The following is a 15,681-nucleotide window of genomic DNA, read 5'->3' on the forward strand; positions in this document are numbered from 1 at the left end:
TGTCTGGGCAGCTGAGGCTCTGCACCAGGCCCCACTCCTTCTCCCTGCAATAAGTCTTCCTTTCAAGAACAGCTGCCCTGGCCAGAGGAGCCACACTGTGTGGGAAATGCAGCCCACCCATGGCTCTCCCAGACCTGCTTGGCCTCCCCTCAGAGGAGACCCTTTGAGGAGCTGGGATGTCAGCTGACAAAACCATGGCTGCTGGTTCAAGGCTGGCCCAGAGACCAGTGTCTTCTCCCATATATACATACTGAAGTGGCTCCACAGGGGTCTCTCTGGCCATCAGGGCCAATGAAGACACAGAGGGATAGGAGCAGGGCCAGCCTCATGGGCACCTCCGCTTACCTCTACACACAGCCCCCTGCTCTGAGCAGGCCCAGCTCAATCCTGTATACCCATGCCTGTCACAGGATGGTGGGGGAAGGTGGAAAACATGCTGGTATTCAAAGGCAACTCACCCCCCACCACCAAGGACCCATCTTCTTGCAGTCAGAAGACAAGCATACACAGCATACACGTGTGCACACATGAGCATGCACACAGGCCCCAGAGCCTCTATGAGCCACCCTCCCTCTGGCACCCTGGACCCACACTCACTTGTGATGTCGTACACCACCACAGCCACTGTAGAGTCCCGGATGTAGCTGGGAATCAGGCTGCGGAACCTCTCCTGGCCGGCTGTGTCCCAGAGCTGCAGCCGTACCTGTCACACGGAGGGCAGGGAGGTCAGTGTGATCCTCACTGGGGGCTGGAGGAAGGCCCTGGCTCTGGGATGCCGGCCCTGCCAGCTCTGCAGTAGACATGGGCTCTCTCAGTGCTGCCCAGCTAATGGCCCCAGCTGATAAGTCCAAAGGAGCCCTCCCTGTCCTTCTAGTTCTAAAGTCAGGTACTCACCGTACGATCTTCCAAGTACATGGTTTTTGACAAGAAGTCAATCCCAATGGTTGCCTATTAGAGAAAAACAGGGAAAGGTTAAAATTGAAATGCCTCAGGCAGGCAGTGATAGCCAGCAAAAGAAGAGACACCCATGCCGAGCCTAAGGCAAGTCCTGCCCTGCTGTCCCTGCCTCCCCCTGCCAATAGTGAAGCCAGTTGTGCCTCTCAGAGGAAGTGGGTTGGGGCTAAGTAAGGATGAGGACAGGTTTTCGGGAGTGACAAAACTGCTCTGTGAAGGGGACAAAAGAACCAGGCGAGGAGACTTCCCCACCCTGATAGGTGTATCCCCTGCCTTCCTCAGGTGGGAGCCTCGAGGAGCAGAAGCTGGGTGGTCTCCTGGCCCAAGCCTGCTTGACCTCACCTGCCTCCTTTCTCTCACAGCCTCCCCTCTGGGCTCCTGGAACTCCGGCCCCCAGGCTTGGTCCACCACTGCCCCCAGCAGGCAGGGGTGGAGTGGGGAGCAGGAGCAAGGCTTGCTGCTGTGTGGGCAGAAGAGAGCAGCTGGGTTTCCTCAGGGACACAACAAACCATCCAGAGCAGCATCTCCCTGGGAAACCACACTGACTCTTTTCTTCCAAACCAACATATTAGGAGCCAACTGTCCCCAGCACACCCCTGTGCCCTCTCTTTTCTGGCAGTGGGGAGAGGTGACTGGGCAGGATATAGTCAGCCTTGTGGCCAGATGGCTGGGACCCACCACTCACTGTGTGGCCTTGGACAGGCCACCCAACCTCTCTAGGCTCACCTGCCCCACAGCATCTAGGATAGGAACTAAGACACTATCAGTGTGATATGGAGATGTCACTGCTATGCAGTTAATAATAATGCCTGATGACATAGCCTGGATGTCCAGGGCACTGATAAATGATAAAGTACAGCGTGGTACACCCATGTGGTTAGAATCCTTAGCAGCCATTTAAAATCATGTTCTCAAAAAATATTTAAGGACCTGAGGAATCGGTCATCAGGCAGAAAAGAGCAGGTTGTAAATATCATGTGTAGCATAATCCCAACAGGATGCACTTAAGTAGGGAGAAGTATTTTTCATATTTTCTTGGATACTAAAATGAAAGGAACACACTAAACACCAGTGTGAATGACGACAGTATGGGCAGTTCTTTTTGCTTCCTTCCTTATAATTTCCTCTATTTTCTCCATTTTCTTCAATTAATGTGTAATAGTTCTAGAAGCAGAAATAGAATATTTTAAAACAAAAACATAAGATTAAAAAGTAACCTTAGTTGTATGGGAAACTGCAGTTACTTCTGATTGCAAAAACCACGATGGAGGGAAGCACAAGGAGATAGAAAAACCCATGTTTGCAGGTCCCAGGCTGTCTGCAAGCATGTTCATGTACATTCAGACGTCCAAATCATTCCACAAAGGAGTTAAACTGTATCCCCCCTGGAAGTCTGCCCTAATGCAGAGTCCTGGAGTGTCGAGGAATCTTACAATCCTAGAACACGGGTGTTAAAACATACACCTTAGACATAACCTCCATCCAAGCCCTTACATTGGAGATGAAAGATCAGGGAAGTTAGAGGGCACGTCTGGGGTGACTTCATGAGTCAGAGGCAGAGCTGGAAGGGTCAACACTACAAGTTCGGTATCACTTGGGCTCTTTGTAGCCCAGCGTGCACATCTTTCCTACATGGTGTAGTCACTGGGGAACAAGTCTGGAATTGACAGGTGGCTTGTGGAACCAGCCTTGTTCCTTAAGTCACACAATGTTCACTCATCAATGAAGTGTGACAGTCCTTGTTTCCAGATACCCTTAAGGAGAATTGTGCAGACCACGTGGAAATCTCTCCCTTCATCAGTGCCCCAGGAGTGCCAAGCGCCTCTGTAAAGTGACCCCTGAGCTGAAAACCAGGTGTGTGACCTCAGGATTGGTGGCAGGGACTGCTGGCTATCCTCCCATATGCAGTCTCCCTTTCGACAGTAATAGGATTCTAGATATGTAAATGGATCAATGGCTACCCCCATAAAGATGGTATTTCCCAGCTTCCTTTGCAGGGAGATGGCTAAATTCTGGTCAGTGGGATGTAAAGGTGATGTATGCATCTTCTGGGATGATGGGGGGCAGGTGACATGCTCACAGCTGCCCTCTTTCCCTTTCCTGCAGCTTGGAATGAAGACAGGTAGTGGTGAGTCATGCTGGCCCATCCAGATGAAGGTGATATAGTAGTGATGACAGAGCAACCAGATGGAGGAAGCCTGAGTCCCTGACCTAGGGGAGCCACCTCAGTGTCCTAGACTGCTTACATCCAGACTATTGTGCGAGAGAGAATGGAATTTCAATTTTGCTTAAGCTACTGTTATTTTGGGTTTCTTTTAACACAGATTAACAATAGTCTAACTAATAGAGCAAAGAACCTTGGAGAAACATACCCCTCAAAGGTAAGCAGCACAGATGGCAATGCTGATATTACTGATGATAGTGTAACAATAACAACCCCAATGCATCTCATGTGGGCACAAGCCACTTCTGCTTCCATGGAGGACTGAGAAGTCACCAGATGACATGACAAGAATTGTGCCATCTGGATCAAGCCTTGGCAAAGCTCAACTCAGTGGCCTCTGCAATCATAACTGCCATTACTGGACACCCACATATTTTATCTCCATTGCCCCCCTCCCCGCCCCGCAAAAGCCTGACCACATCATCGGTATTGAAGAACTAAGTCTGGAAGGGGCCAACCTCCTCTCTACCTCCTCCCTTTCCAGCTGTCTCCCACCTTTAGTCCTACTTTCATGCTTCTTGCACATCAGAGAAATATCTGGTTTCTTAACTGACTACTCTGTCTCCAACAAGCCAGGCCACTGAGCTACAGCAGACCTTCCCATAACTGTACACATTTTTGCCAAAGCACAGGCATTGTTCCTGGGAGTGGCTGAACCATCAGCTTTGCCCCAAAATATATTCCTATGATTGGTTTCCAATAATGGCTGAGTAGTTTTTATCGAACTAACCCTCCTACAGATAACTATTATAAACTGTGGAAAAATACAAGAAATAATTTTTAAGCACTGAAGAGTGAGCAAAAGCAGACAGAAAAATGGAGGGGTTACAAGCTTTGAAGGAAGGCAAGAGAACGAAGTGAGATCCAACATTTAACCAATTTTTCCGGAGGTAACTTCCTAGTCCTATAAGTTAGAGGGGCTTGGTAAACACCTCAGGCTTTCCATGGGAAACCCAGAAGGGCTGGCGTTGGGAGGAAAGGTATCATCGCAGGACTGAGGGTCACACCAGAGGACTGAGGGAAAAACCAAGAGAGACCTATCTTAACAAAATTTAAACATGGTAAGTAATCCTGCCCCATCCTCCCAAAAAGATTAGCTCTCCATAATTTAACTGCCTATTAAAATAAAACTCAAACACTCTTCAGAGGAAGGTAACAGAATCCAAGAATCTCTATAATTTATTGTAGGCATACCTCATTGTCCCGTGCTTTGCTTTACTGTACTTTGCAGATAACTCTTTTTTTTTTTTAAACAAATTAAAAGTCTGTGGCAACTCTGTGTAGAGCAAGTCCATTGGGGCCATTTTTCCAATGGCATTTGCTCACTTTGTGTCTTTGTGTCACATTTTGATAATTCTCATGTTTCAAAATTTTCATTATTATATTTTTTATGGTGATCTATGATCAGTGAGTAATCTTTGCTGTTGCAACTGTTATTATTTTGGAGTGCCATGAACTGCACCCAGAAAAGACAGTGAACCTAATCGATAAATGTTGTGTGTATTCTGAGTATCCAATCAACTGGCCATTCTTCCATCTCTCCCTCTCCTCAGGTCTCCCTATTCCCTGAGACACCACAGGGTGGAAATCAGGCCAATTAATAACTCACAATGGCCTTAAGTGTTATGTGAAAGGAAGGGCTGCACATCTCTTACATCAAAAGCTAGAAATGATTAAGCTTAGGGATGAAAGGTGTCAAAAGCTGAGAAAGGCTGAAAGGTGGGCCTCATGCACCACACAGTTAGCCAAATTGTGAATCCAAAGGAAAAGTTCTTGAAGAAAATTCAAAGTGCTGCTCCAGTGAACCCATATACAGTAAGAAAATGAAACCACCTTATTGCTGAATCGGAGAAAGTGTTAGTGGTCTGAGTAGAAGAACAAACCAGCCACAACATTCCCTTAAGCTAAAGCCTGGTCCAGAGCAAGGTCCAGACTCTTCAGTTCTGTGAGGACTGAAAGGTGAGGAAGCTGTAGAGGAAAAGCTTGAATTCAGTAGAGGTTCATGAGGTTTAAGGGAAGAAGCCATCCTCCATAACATCAAAGTGCAACATGAAGCAGCAATGTAGAAGCTGCAGCAAATTATCCAGAAGATCTAACTAAGATAACTAATGAAGGTGGCTACACTAAACAACAGATTTTCAATGAAGACAAAACAGCCGTATGTTGGAAGAAGATGCCATCTTGGACTTTTTCATAGCTAGCTAGGTAGCAGTTGATTGATTGACTGATTTGAGAGAGAGAGAGAGCACAAGCGGTGGGGTGGAGCAGAGGAAGAGGGAGAAGCAGGCTCCCCTCTGAGCAGAGAGCCCAACGCGAGGCTCCATCCATCCCAGGACCCTGAGATCATGACCTGAGCCAAAGGCAGATGCTTCAATGACTGAGCCACCCAGGTACCCCTAGGACTTTCATTGCTAGAGAGGAGAAGTCAATGCCTAGCTTGGAAGCTCTGAAAGACAGGCTGACTCTCTTGTTAGGCGCCAGTACAGCTGGTCACTTTAAGTTGAAGCCAGTACTTATATACCATTCCCAACTCCTACAGTCCTAAAAAATTATGCTAAATCTACTCTGCCGTGCTCTATAAATGGAACAATAAAGCCTGGAGGATAGCACATTATTCACAACATGGTTTACTGAATATTTTAAGCCCACTGTTGGGACCTACTGCTCGGCAAAAAGGACTCTTTTCAAAATATTATTGCTCGTTGACAATGCACCCAGTCATCCAAGAGCTCTGATAGAGATGTACAATGAGATTAATGTTGTTTTTGTGTCTGCTAACACAGCAGTCACCCTGCAGCCAAGGATCAAGTTATAATTCTATTAAGTCTTATTATTTAAGAAATACATTTTGTAAATTACATTTGTAAATCACTACCAAAGATAGTGAGTCCTCTGATGGATCTGGGCAAAGTAAATTGAAACCTTTTGGAAAGTATTAACCACTCTATAAGCCACTAGGACAATTTGTGATTCATGGGAAGAGATCAAAATATAAACATTAAGAAGAGTCTGGAAGTTGATTCCAGCACTCATGGATGACTTTGAAGGGTTCAAGACTTCAGGTGGTAGTTAACTGCAGATGTGATGGAGACAGCAAGAGATCTAGAAGTGAAGCCTGAAGATGGGACTGACTTGCTGCAATCTCATGATAAAACTTGAATGGTTGAGGACTTGCTTCTTATGGATTAGCAAAAAAAAGGGTTTCTTAAGATAGAATCTATTCCTGGTAAAGATGCTATGAAGACTGTTGAAATGACAATAAAGATTGATAACATCACATAACTTAGCTGATAAAGTAGTGGCAGGGTTGAGAGGACTGACTCCAATTTTGAAAGAAGTTCCACTGCAGGTAAAATGCTATCAAGCAGCATACATCCTACAGATAATTCCTTTGTGAAAGAGTCAATTGTGACAAACTTCATTGTTGTCTTATTTTAAGAGCCACCCCAACCTTTAGCAATTGTCACTCTGATCAGTCAGCAGCCACCAACACTGAGGTAAGACCCTCCCACCAGCAAAATGATTACAACTTGCTGAAAGCTCAGATGATGGTTAACATGTCATAACAATAAAGTCCTTTTTATTTTCTTTTAAAGCTTTTGTTTATTTATCTGACAGAGAGAGAGAGAGAGAGAATGAGCACAAGCAAGGGGAGTAGCAGGCTCCTCTCTGAGCAGGGAGCCTGATGTGGGGCTCAATCCCAGGACCCTGAGATCATGACCTGAGCTGAAGGCAGACGCTTAACTGACCAGACACTCCAACAATAAAGTTTTTTAAGTTAAGGTATGTATGTTATTTTTTAGACCCAATGTTATTATATGCTTAATAGACTACAATGTGGTATAAATATAACTTTTATATGCACTAAGAAACCAAAAAATTCATGTTTCATTTTATCACATGGTCTGGAACCAAACCTGCAGTATCTCCAAGGTATGCCTGTCTTCACAGTGTCCACTACACAATAAAAAAAGGTTTAGACATACGAAGGAGAAGGAAATTGAAGCCATAATCAAGAAAACAGACCCCCAAGTGAACCAGATGTTGGATTAGCAGAGAAGGATTTAAAAATGACTGCTATAAATATGGTAAAAATGTAAAGGAAAAGATGAATGATGAATTTCAAGAGATAAATGGAAATTCTAAAAACAAAAACTGAAAATCTCAACACTACAAAATACAATATCTGAAACAAAACCACACGGGATTTGTATAACAACAGCTAGAACACTGCAGAAGAAAGGTCAGTGAAGAGAGGCCAAAATAAAATGGAGCACGGAGAAAAAAGATACAATAAATAAATAAATACATGAACACAGTCTCCAGAACTGCTTGAACAATATCAAGAATCTGCTATACTTGCAACTGGGGCCTCATGAAAACAACAGACAGATTGAGCAAAAAGATTTTTGAAAAAATAATAGCTAAAGTTTTATCCAATTTGGTTAGAAACATCAACCCAGGGTACCAAGTAGCTCGGTGAACCTAAATCATAATAAATACAAAGAAATCACCCTGGGCACGTCAGAGTCAAACTGCTGAAACCAAAGATACAGAGAAAACCTTGATAGCAGGGAGAAAACAGAAAAACACTTTATACACCAGGGAATAATGGCAAGAATGGCAAGAATGACAGTTGATTTCTTAGCAGAAACAATGGAGGACAGAAGACCGTGGAAAAGCATCTTTCAAGTTCCAAAGAAAGAGCATCACCACCACCATGATCATGGCAGCCTAGAATTCCACAGCCAGTGAAACTTTTCTTAAAAAATGAAGGCAAAACATTTTCAAGTAAGGGAAAGCTGTGATAATCTGTCACCAGTGGGCCCTAATTATAAGAAATGCTTTAGGCAAATTTTACAGATGGCAATTTGCATCTTTAAAGAAGGAATATAAGAGCACCACAAATGGTAAATCTATGAGTAAACATAAAAACATGTGACTTGTCCTTGATCACCTCCTACCTCCACCCACATCAGCAAGAGTTCATAACATTCTCCCCGTTCTTCCATCTTCAGTGTGGTTCCCTCTCAGGAGACAGCCTCAAATCTTACTTTTCAACATTAGATATAAAGCACTTCAATTCCTTGTGTTTACCCTTCATATGACAATGTGTAAGCACAGTAATAATGACTAAGCATCTGAGTACTTATTCTTTGCCAGCAGTTGTGCCGAGTGCTTTACATGCCTTAATTTACTCCTGATAACCTCTGTTAAGAGCAACATTCTTTAGTACTTGTACATCACTGCTAAGAAAATGGAGTGTAAGATGCTTAAGTTACTTGCCCAGGGTCAGCAGCTGAAGTGGCAGAGCCTAGACTAAAAAGAATATTTGCCAAGTTGTCTACCAGTGTCCATCATCATCCCCACATCCCTCTCAGCTCTGAGGGTTTGCTCTCCCTGTTTGAAGCAAGCCTCTCCCTGTGGGTCCCTTGTTCCTGGTCCCCTCCTCTCAGGTGATGCTCTATTGCCATCTCCTTTCCAAGGAGATGAAATGAGATGGCTCATTTTCAAGCTTTCATGCTCTACTCACTCTTTACTTTTGTCCAGAAACCATCCTCAAAATTCTCATGTCTCCATCACTAAGTAGCTTGCTAGCTATCTAGCAAGCTCTCACCTCTCTTCAAATGGTATGCTTTTTGGAAAAGGATCCCCAACCCAGTCTCTACTTCCTCTCCTCCCACCTGCTGCTTGACCAGGGTGGTCCAGGGTCTGTCCTCTGTCCAACCGAGGCTGCTCTTGCTAACCAGGAGACATTTCACCTCTCCACTGTAAGAACATTCTTAGGCCAAGCTCTATTTGATGCACTTGACCCTGATGACCCATCCTCTTCTTGACACCCTTCCTTCCTTTGCTATTCATGACACTGCTTGTTTCTGGCTTCTCTGCCTCTCTAACTGCTGTTTCTTATTGATCTCTTAAAGGAACTTCTTCCTTTCTCTGTTCCTAAAATGTTGCTTGGTCTTTCCTATCCTGTGTCAGGGGACCTCATTACTCTCACAGCTTCAAATAGGATGTACTGATGGCTTCCAATCTATATCCCAAGCCTTGCCTCTGTCCTGACCCCAGATCCAGGTATCCAACTGTTTACTAGGCATCTCACTAGACAGTGTGTCCCACACGGAGCCCATCATCTCCCTCCAAAGTGGGTACTTTCCTCCCTCCTTGAATGGCATCTCTACCACCCCATATGCCCTAGCCTCCAGAAGCCCTCTTGAGTCCCTGCTCTTCACCTGCTCTCTCATCCACTCTCTTACCTCAGAAGAATCACTGAGCTGATGACTTTGCCCCCTGAGCATTTTGTCTCTCCATTCTCAGCATCCCCACCAGCACTGCCCCAGTTAAGATCTCCAACTTCTTTTATCTGAATAACCTCAACAGCTTCCTGACTGGTTTATCTGCCCTCAGGCTCTCCTCTTACAACTAACCTGTCATCCAGGACCAGAGTTATCTTTCTAAAACATAAATCTGGTCATTTCACTCTCCCACTGTCCCTAATAAATAGTCTAAACACTTCACTTGGTCTACAAATTGCTCAGGGCCTGCCTTTCACTTCCTCTGGTCTCATTTCCATCACATTCAGCTTTGACTTTATACTATAGTAATAGTGTTCTGGTTAAGACACTACACACACGAATCACTTTGTGTTTCTGTGCCTTATTTAATGCTGTTCCCTCCTTTGGAATTGTTCTTCCATGTAGTTAAAATTCAGATTCAGCCACTCTGCAAGTCATGATCTCCAAGTCATTTGCTTTTTTTTTTTTAAGATTTTTAAAAATTTACTTACTCATAGAGACACACAGAGAGAGAGAGAGAAAGAGAGAGAGGCAGAGACACAGGCAGAGGGAGAAGCAGGCTCCATGCAGGAAGCTCAATGTGGGACTCGATCCCAGGTCTCCAGGATCACGCCCTGGGCTGCAGGCGGCACTAAACCGCTGCGCCACTGGGGCTGCCCTACAAGTCATTTTCTAAGCCCTATGGCTGGCCTCAGGGCCCCTCATTTAACAGTTTCTACAGGGAACTGGAAAGATCTCAGGCTGGTCAGTCTCTCCTACGGCCCAGTGATTCTCAACATGTAGTGTAGAGACCACTTGCTTCAGAGACACATCAGGAGCTTGTTAAACATGCAGCTTCCAGAGCCCCATCGAGATACACAGAATCACAATCTCTGGGGTGTCAGTCTAGGAACCAGAATTCCAGGTAAGCCTGCAGATAATTCATTTGTGTGGTACAGTCTGCAAGCAACTGCCTAGACTCTGAGCTTGTGCTATAATCAGCGGGAGGAGGCTGTGGTCCAGAAGGAGGGGCAGATTCCCTACCTGGGCTGAGAGACAGAGGGAGATGCCCACGTATGCAGAAGGTGCTATTCATGAGGAAATCAAGGCTCACTCAGAAATCAAGGCTCACTCAGATACCAAGGTCACATAGGAGGCGGAAGCAGGATTTGAACCCAGGTCTCATTTACTGCAAAGCCTCTGCTTTTGACTATTCCGCTGTATTTCCTCTGCTTCCTGAAATCCCTTCGCTTCTGAAGCTGTCACTGTGCCCTGAAGCTGTCATTGGGTCTACGTGGGGGTCACATCCTGTCTGGCTTCCTATTGTCAGACTCTTATGGTCATTAGCCATAATAGCTCTGCAGAGCCCACTTCAGAGGAAATTCATTTGCATTTTAACAAGGACAACTAAAGTCCGCTCTCTAAAGACAGAGCAAAAACAAGAACTTTTAAGATGGCCTTGGCTGAGCCTTGGTTACCAGGAAATTTCTAGCTCCTTGGCATCATCTATTTTCCCAGACACAAGGCACAAGCAGTTGGCCCCACAGCACTGCCAGCTGGAGCCCATCTCTGTCAGGCCCTGGGCAGCTCCTTTCTGGCAAACACTGCAAGTAAGTAATACTCCTTCACCTTCTCATCCTCGAATGCCTACTATGTGTTAGTCACAGAGCAGAATGAGCCCTTGTCTCTGCCCATGAGGAGCTGGAATGCTCCCCTGGAATGCTCTTTCACATGGTTAATACCTATTCAGAGCTGAACTTCCAACCTGTAGAGGAGCTAACATTAGCACACAGGACTGTGCTCCTTGACGATGGAAAGGACCAGTGTGTAGTGAGAAGAACACGAAGAGGAGAGGGACCCTGCTTCTAACTGATTTCCTGAGGCAAAATGAGGGAATTATGCAAGTCCTGAAGTGAATACTAACTTTCTAGCAGGTGAAAAAGGGGGTGCAGTGGAGGATGGGAAACGTGTGTGGAGGGGGAAGCCCAGATGGAGGGAATGGGACAGTTCTGATTTCCTTAATGGCAGAGCTCTTATTAGACCAACCCTCTTGCAGATTACTATTATAAACTCTGAACAAAACACAACAAACAACTATCTGAAAGCACTGCCAAGTGACCAAAAGCAGGTAGGAATTGGAGGGGAGTCAACTTAAAAAAGGGGGGGGGGGGAACAGCCTTGGGTGAAGCTCCTGTTTTTATGACTTCTTGCTCACTTGAGGGGAGCCCTGGCTGGAGCACAGGGGTTGCTAAAATTTGGCAAGAAACCCAGAGTCTGCTTTTTGAGAAACAAGTCAGATCCCAAAGCTACCACAACAGCCAGAAAATGTGCAAAATCTTAACCACAAGAAAGCCACAGAGAGGGCACTCCAAATTCTATATACAAAAGCTGCCCAAGGGGTGCCTGGTTGGTTCAGTTGGTTAAGTGTCTGCCTTCGGCTTAGGTCATGATCCCAGGGTCCATGTTCAGTGGGGAGCCTGTTTCTTCCTCTCCCTCTGCCACTACCCCTGCTTGTGCAGACCCCAAGCAGCCTACCTAAAACTAAAAACAAAACAAATCTGAACAGAACTTTATTTTTTTTTAAGATTTTATTTATTTATTCATGAGAGACACACAGAGAGAGGCACAGACACAGGCAGAGAGAGAAGCAGGCTCCCTATGGGGAGCCTGACGTGGGACTCGATCCCAGGACCAGGGATCACAACCTGAGCCAAAGGCAGACGCTCAACCACTGAGCCACCCAGGCATCCCTGAACAAAACTTTAATTTGCTGCCTACCTACTGCCTACAGGGAAGACAATGAAGAATTTGGATTCAACCAATACTCTTCCAAAGAAACAAACAGAATTCACAGTCTTAATCACAACGTGTAGGATAAATCTTGATTTATTCAGCATATGAAGTGCCAACCATGTTCAAGAAAAAAAACAGGTGGAGACCAACACTGAGGTGACCCAGCTACTGAAGTAGCAAGTCGTTTAAAGTAGCTAATAGGATTATGCTCAAATATATAGAGATACGCTCATAACCAAGGCACAGATTTTAAAAATCTCAGAAGAGAAAGAGAAACTATAAAGAAAAACGAAATACAAACTTAGAACTAAAAAACAGATATCTGAAATTTTAAAATCACTCATGGGCTTGACAGCACATAAACAGTGAATGTGAAAACAGATCAACAGAAATAGGACACAATGCGACACAACAATAGGAGGATAGCAAGCAAAAAGAACGAGCCACCCAGGTAGAAACCTCAGTGATTCCCTCTTACCTGCCACCCCCACACTCCCTCTTAAAGGCCAGCATGCCTCATAAAGGGGGGTGTGTGTTGACAGGAACATGGTGCTTGTGTGGGTTGAGTGTGGGGTGCGGAGGGAGTCACTTCTGCTTTGAAGGCAAAGCCCAGATCCATGAGATACACATAGCCTGGTGATGCCAGGAGGCTAAGAGGCTGAGGAGACCAGAAGTTCATGGGCCTTTGGGGAGAGGGAAAGGTCAGACTTCTACCAGCAAATGTAGGCTTCCTTCAATGACTCCCTGAGGCTGACCATGGCCAGGCCCAGAGGATGCTGCTAGCACCTTTGCCAAATGGACCGGGTGGATCACGGGCTGTTTTTAGTGACCTCTCCCAGTGCTCTGCAGGATCTGAGTACTCTGTGATGGGCTTGGAAGAGCACTGGATTGGGAGCCCCTCCTCTCTGAAATGGGTATATTCATAGCCTCCGTTAAGGACTGCAGATCACGTGTGTTAGACTATGCAAAGGTACTCTGTAAAAACACAAATGACCAACCCACTAGAGGATTTCCAGGAGAAGCTCTAGAAACCCACTCCACAGAAGACCCTCCCAAGTTTTTCAGACTGGTTATGGGAAATGCATCCCCATGCGGCAATCTACAGGATAAAGGTAAACTGTAATCAAACGTTTCTGAGAAAGGTTGCATATTCTAACTCCTAGGGGAGAGCCATAAAACACACTGGTGCAGTAAACACTCTGAGAAGTCCTGCACGAAAGAAACACGAACAATTACATGGAATCCAACATTTCCCAAGCTTCCTTGCTCTAGGAAACTTTGGGCTTGTAATCCTCATAACATCCTTTATCAATAAACTAGTGTTCCCAGGGCTTCAGGAAAGGCTGGCTGAGTTCTAAAGGAGACCACATCCCTCTTCTAGCTTGGCATGGAGTCTGAATCAAAGTATTCATTCTCTGTACTTTGTTTCCTCTTATAAATAAGTCTTGCTGGTAACTATGCCACAGGAATGTAAGCAGGATATCAAGACACATGAGCAGCAGGCTTGATATGGGGGGCCCTCCTGCCAGTCCACGGTTCCCCGGATCCTCCCTCCCCTCCTCAGCTGTGCTGCCCGATGCCCCTTCCCAGGAGGCTGGGCTGCACTCTACACTCCACTATTTACTCCTTTAATATCGTGCTTACACACTGCACTGCTTATGAAAAAGGGCAAGCATTTCATTTTATACAAAACATGAGGAATCTTAACAAGCACAGGTTTCATAGCCACATCTACATCCACTTTGTCCTGAAGGTGGTATCACAGTGTCCATGGGGGCTCAGACACAGAGCGCAGAATGACATTGCCCACCTCCCTCTGTACGAGACCACCATCAGCCCAGTGGATCTCCAAGAAAAGAGATGTCTCCTGAAGCACTCGTTGGAATCTTTTTCGCTGTGTGCATTTATTATGAAATATAATTTTGCATCCACTTTCTGACAAGACACAGTAATAAAGTCCGCAGTGGAAATCTGCATGATGATTTGCATAAATTGACTCAAGACTCTTCTCAGGAAGAGAACTCACGAAAAAGAGTGTATGTGTGTCTTTTTCTAGCCTTGGCCAGGCCTTGGCCCATGGCTGGGGAAGCATCCATAAGTGGCAGAAAGCAGCTGGGCATGACGAGCCCTCAACAATGAAGCGGCTGTTTGTGCTCTGCACTGACCATCAGATGAGAGTACAGGGTAGAGTCATGCAAATTAGCATGCAAATGAGGCTGGCAAAACTTTAGGATTCAGACTGGCAAGTGGGCACTGTGGGGGAAGGAGGCGGCAGCCTTGGGAAAACATGCTGGGCAGGGTCCGTCTGTGCCAGTTGCTCAGCAGAGTGCTCTGGGGGAGGGGATGCTGACTCAGGAGGTCAAGGCACAGGTACCAGGCTCCTTTCAGCCACTTCAGCCTCAAAGCCTGCACAGTCACTTTCCTCCCAGTGGAATGTGGCTTGTGCCTGTCACCACCCAATTTAAGTACTTATCAATTGCTCTTTTATCTCCTATGGTCTGAAAGGTCAACCAAGGAGTATGCACCTCCTGCCTTTAACTAAGGGATTAAATGTTAAATTTCATCCAAATCGGTCGATCCCTTCAAAAGCCACAGAGATTCTCAGTGATGTGTGTGGCCTGATGCTCCCTTGGAGGCTTCTCAAAGGGTCATGGAAGGATCCAAGCACGGAGGATCTTTTGCCCTCTCCTTAACAGGGCGAAAGATGCTCCTCCAAAAGTGGTGGACTTTTGAGGGTGTCTAAGAACCATATAAGGGTAACCTGCAAAGTGAACAGGATGGACTCCTGACTCTAGGGCAGATAATTGCACTATGAGTTCCATTAATCTATGAAACATAGCAGTTGCTGCTGGTGAGCTCACCCAATAACCCCCAGCCACCTCTTACTCCACCTCTTGCTGGCCTAAAGACAGTAAAAGTGAAATTCTGCTTTTCTAGCCTCTCCAGGGGTTAAGGGTGACTGGGCGACCTAGTTCTGGCTGGTTAAGACATAAGCTGCAGTCTGCCGGAGGGGGAGGAGATCCTAAGAAAGTTCTTGCTTTCTTTTCCTGCCTTGAATGCAGAGATGATGTCTGGAGCAACAGCCAGCCCACATGCAGATAAGAACCCACACACCAGAAAGAGGAACAGAGTGAGAGCAAGAGCACAGGGAGTGACAGCATCACTGTGCAGCTGTACCACCTCAAGTCCCACTGTGACCGCTTGTACCTGGAAAACCTCACCCTCTCTTCTCAAGCCACCATTAGTCAGTTTTCTGTACTAGGAGGTAACCACATTCCTAATTTGTTATATGCTCAACAGATGAGAGAGAGAAAGGGCAGAGGAGAGGTGGAGAGAAAGAAAAGATGTTAGAGCAAGACCAGGTCTGCCCTCAGTCCAGAACTCCAGAAGGAGCACGTGGATGACCAGCGGTACTCCGGTGGGTCTCAGAGGGCC

The 15,681-nt window shown here is 45.8% G+C and overlaps 1 protein-coding gene across 1 annotated transcript in view; it reads right to left on the minus strand.

Moving 5' to 3' along the window:
* Positions 1-15,681, minus strand: part of RAB6B (RAB6B, member RAS oncogene family) — a 60,371-nt gene that overhangs the window by 11,458 nt on the left and 33,232 nt on the right. The window contains exons 3-4 of the mRNA XM_038570926.1: positions 895-948; positions 598-703 (exon numbers count right to left, since the gene is read on the minus strand). Of these exons, the coding sequence (XP_038426854.1) occupies positions 598-703; positions 895-948 (160 nt within the window). The remainder of the gene's footprint in view (positions 1-597; positions 704-894; positions 949-15,681) is intronic.

The sequence above is a fragment of the Canis lupus genome, chromosome 23 (assembly GCF_011100685.1).
Source record: "Canis lupus familiaris isolate Mischka breed German Shepherd chromosome 23, alternate assembly UU_Cfam_GSD_1.0, whole genome shotgun sequence".
In the NCBI taxonomy this organism is placed as follows: Eukaryota; Metazoa; Chordata; class Mammalia; order Carnivora; family Canidae; genus Canis; species Canis lupus.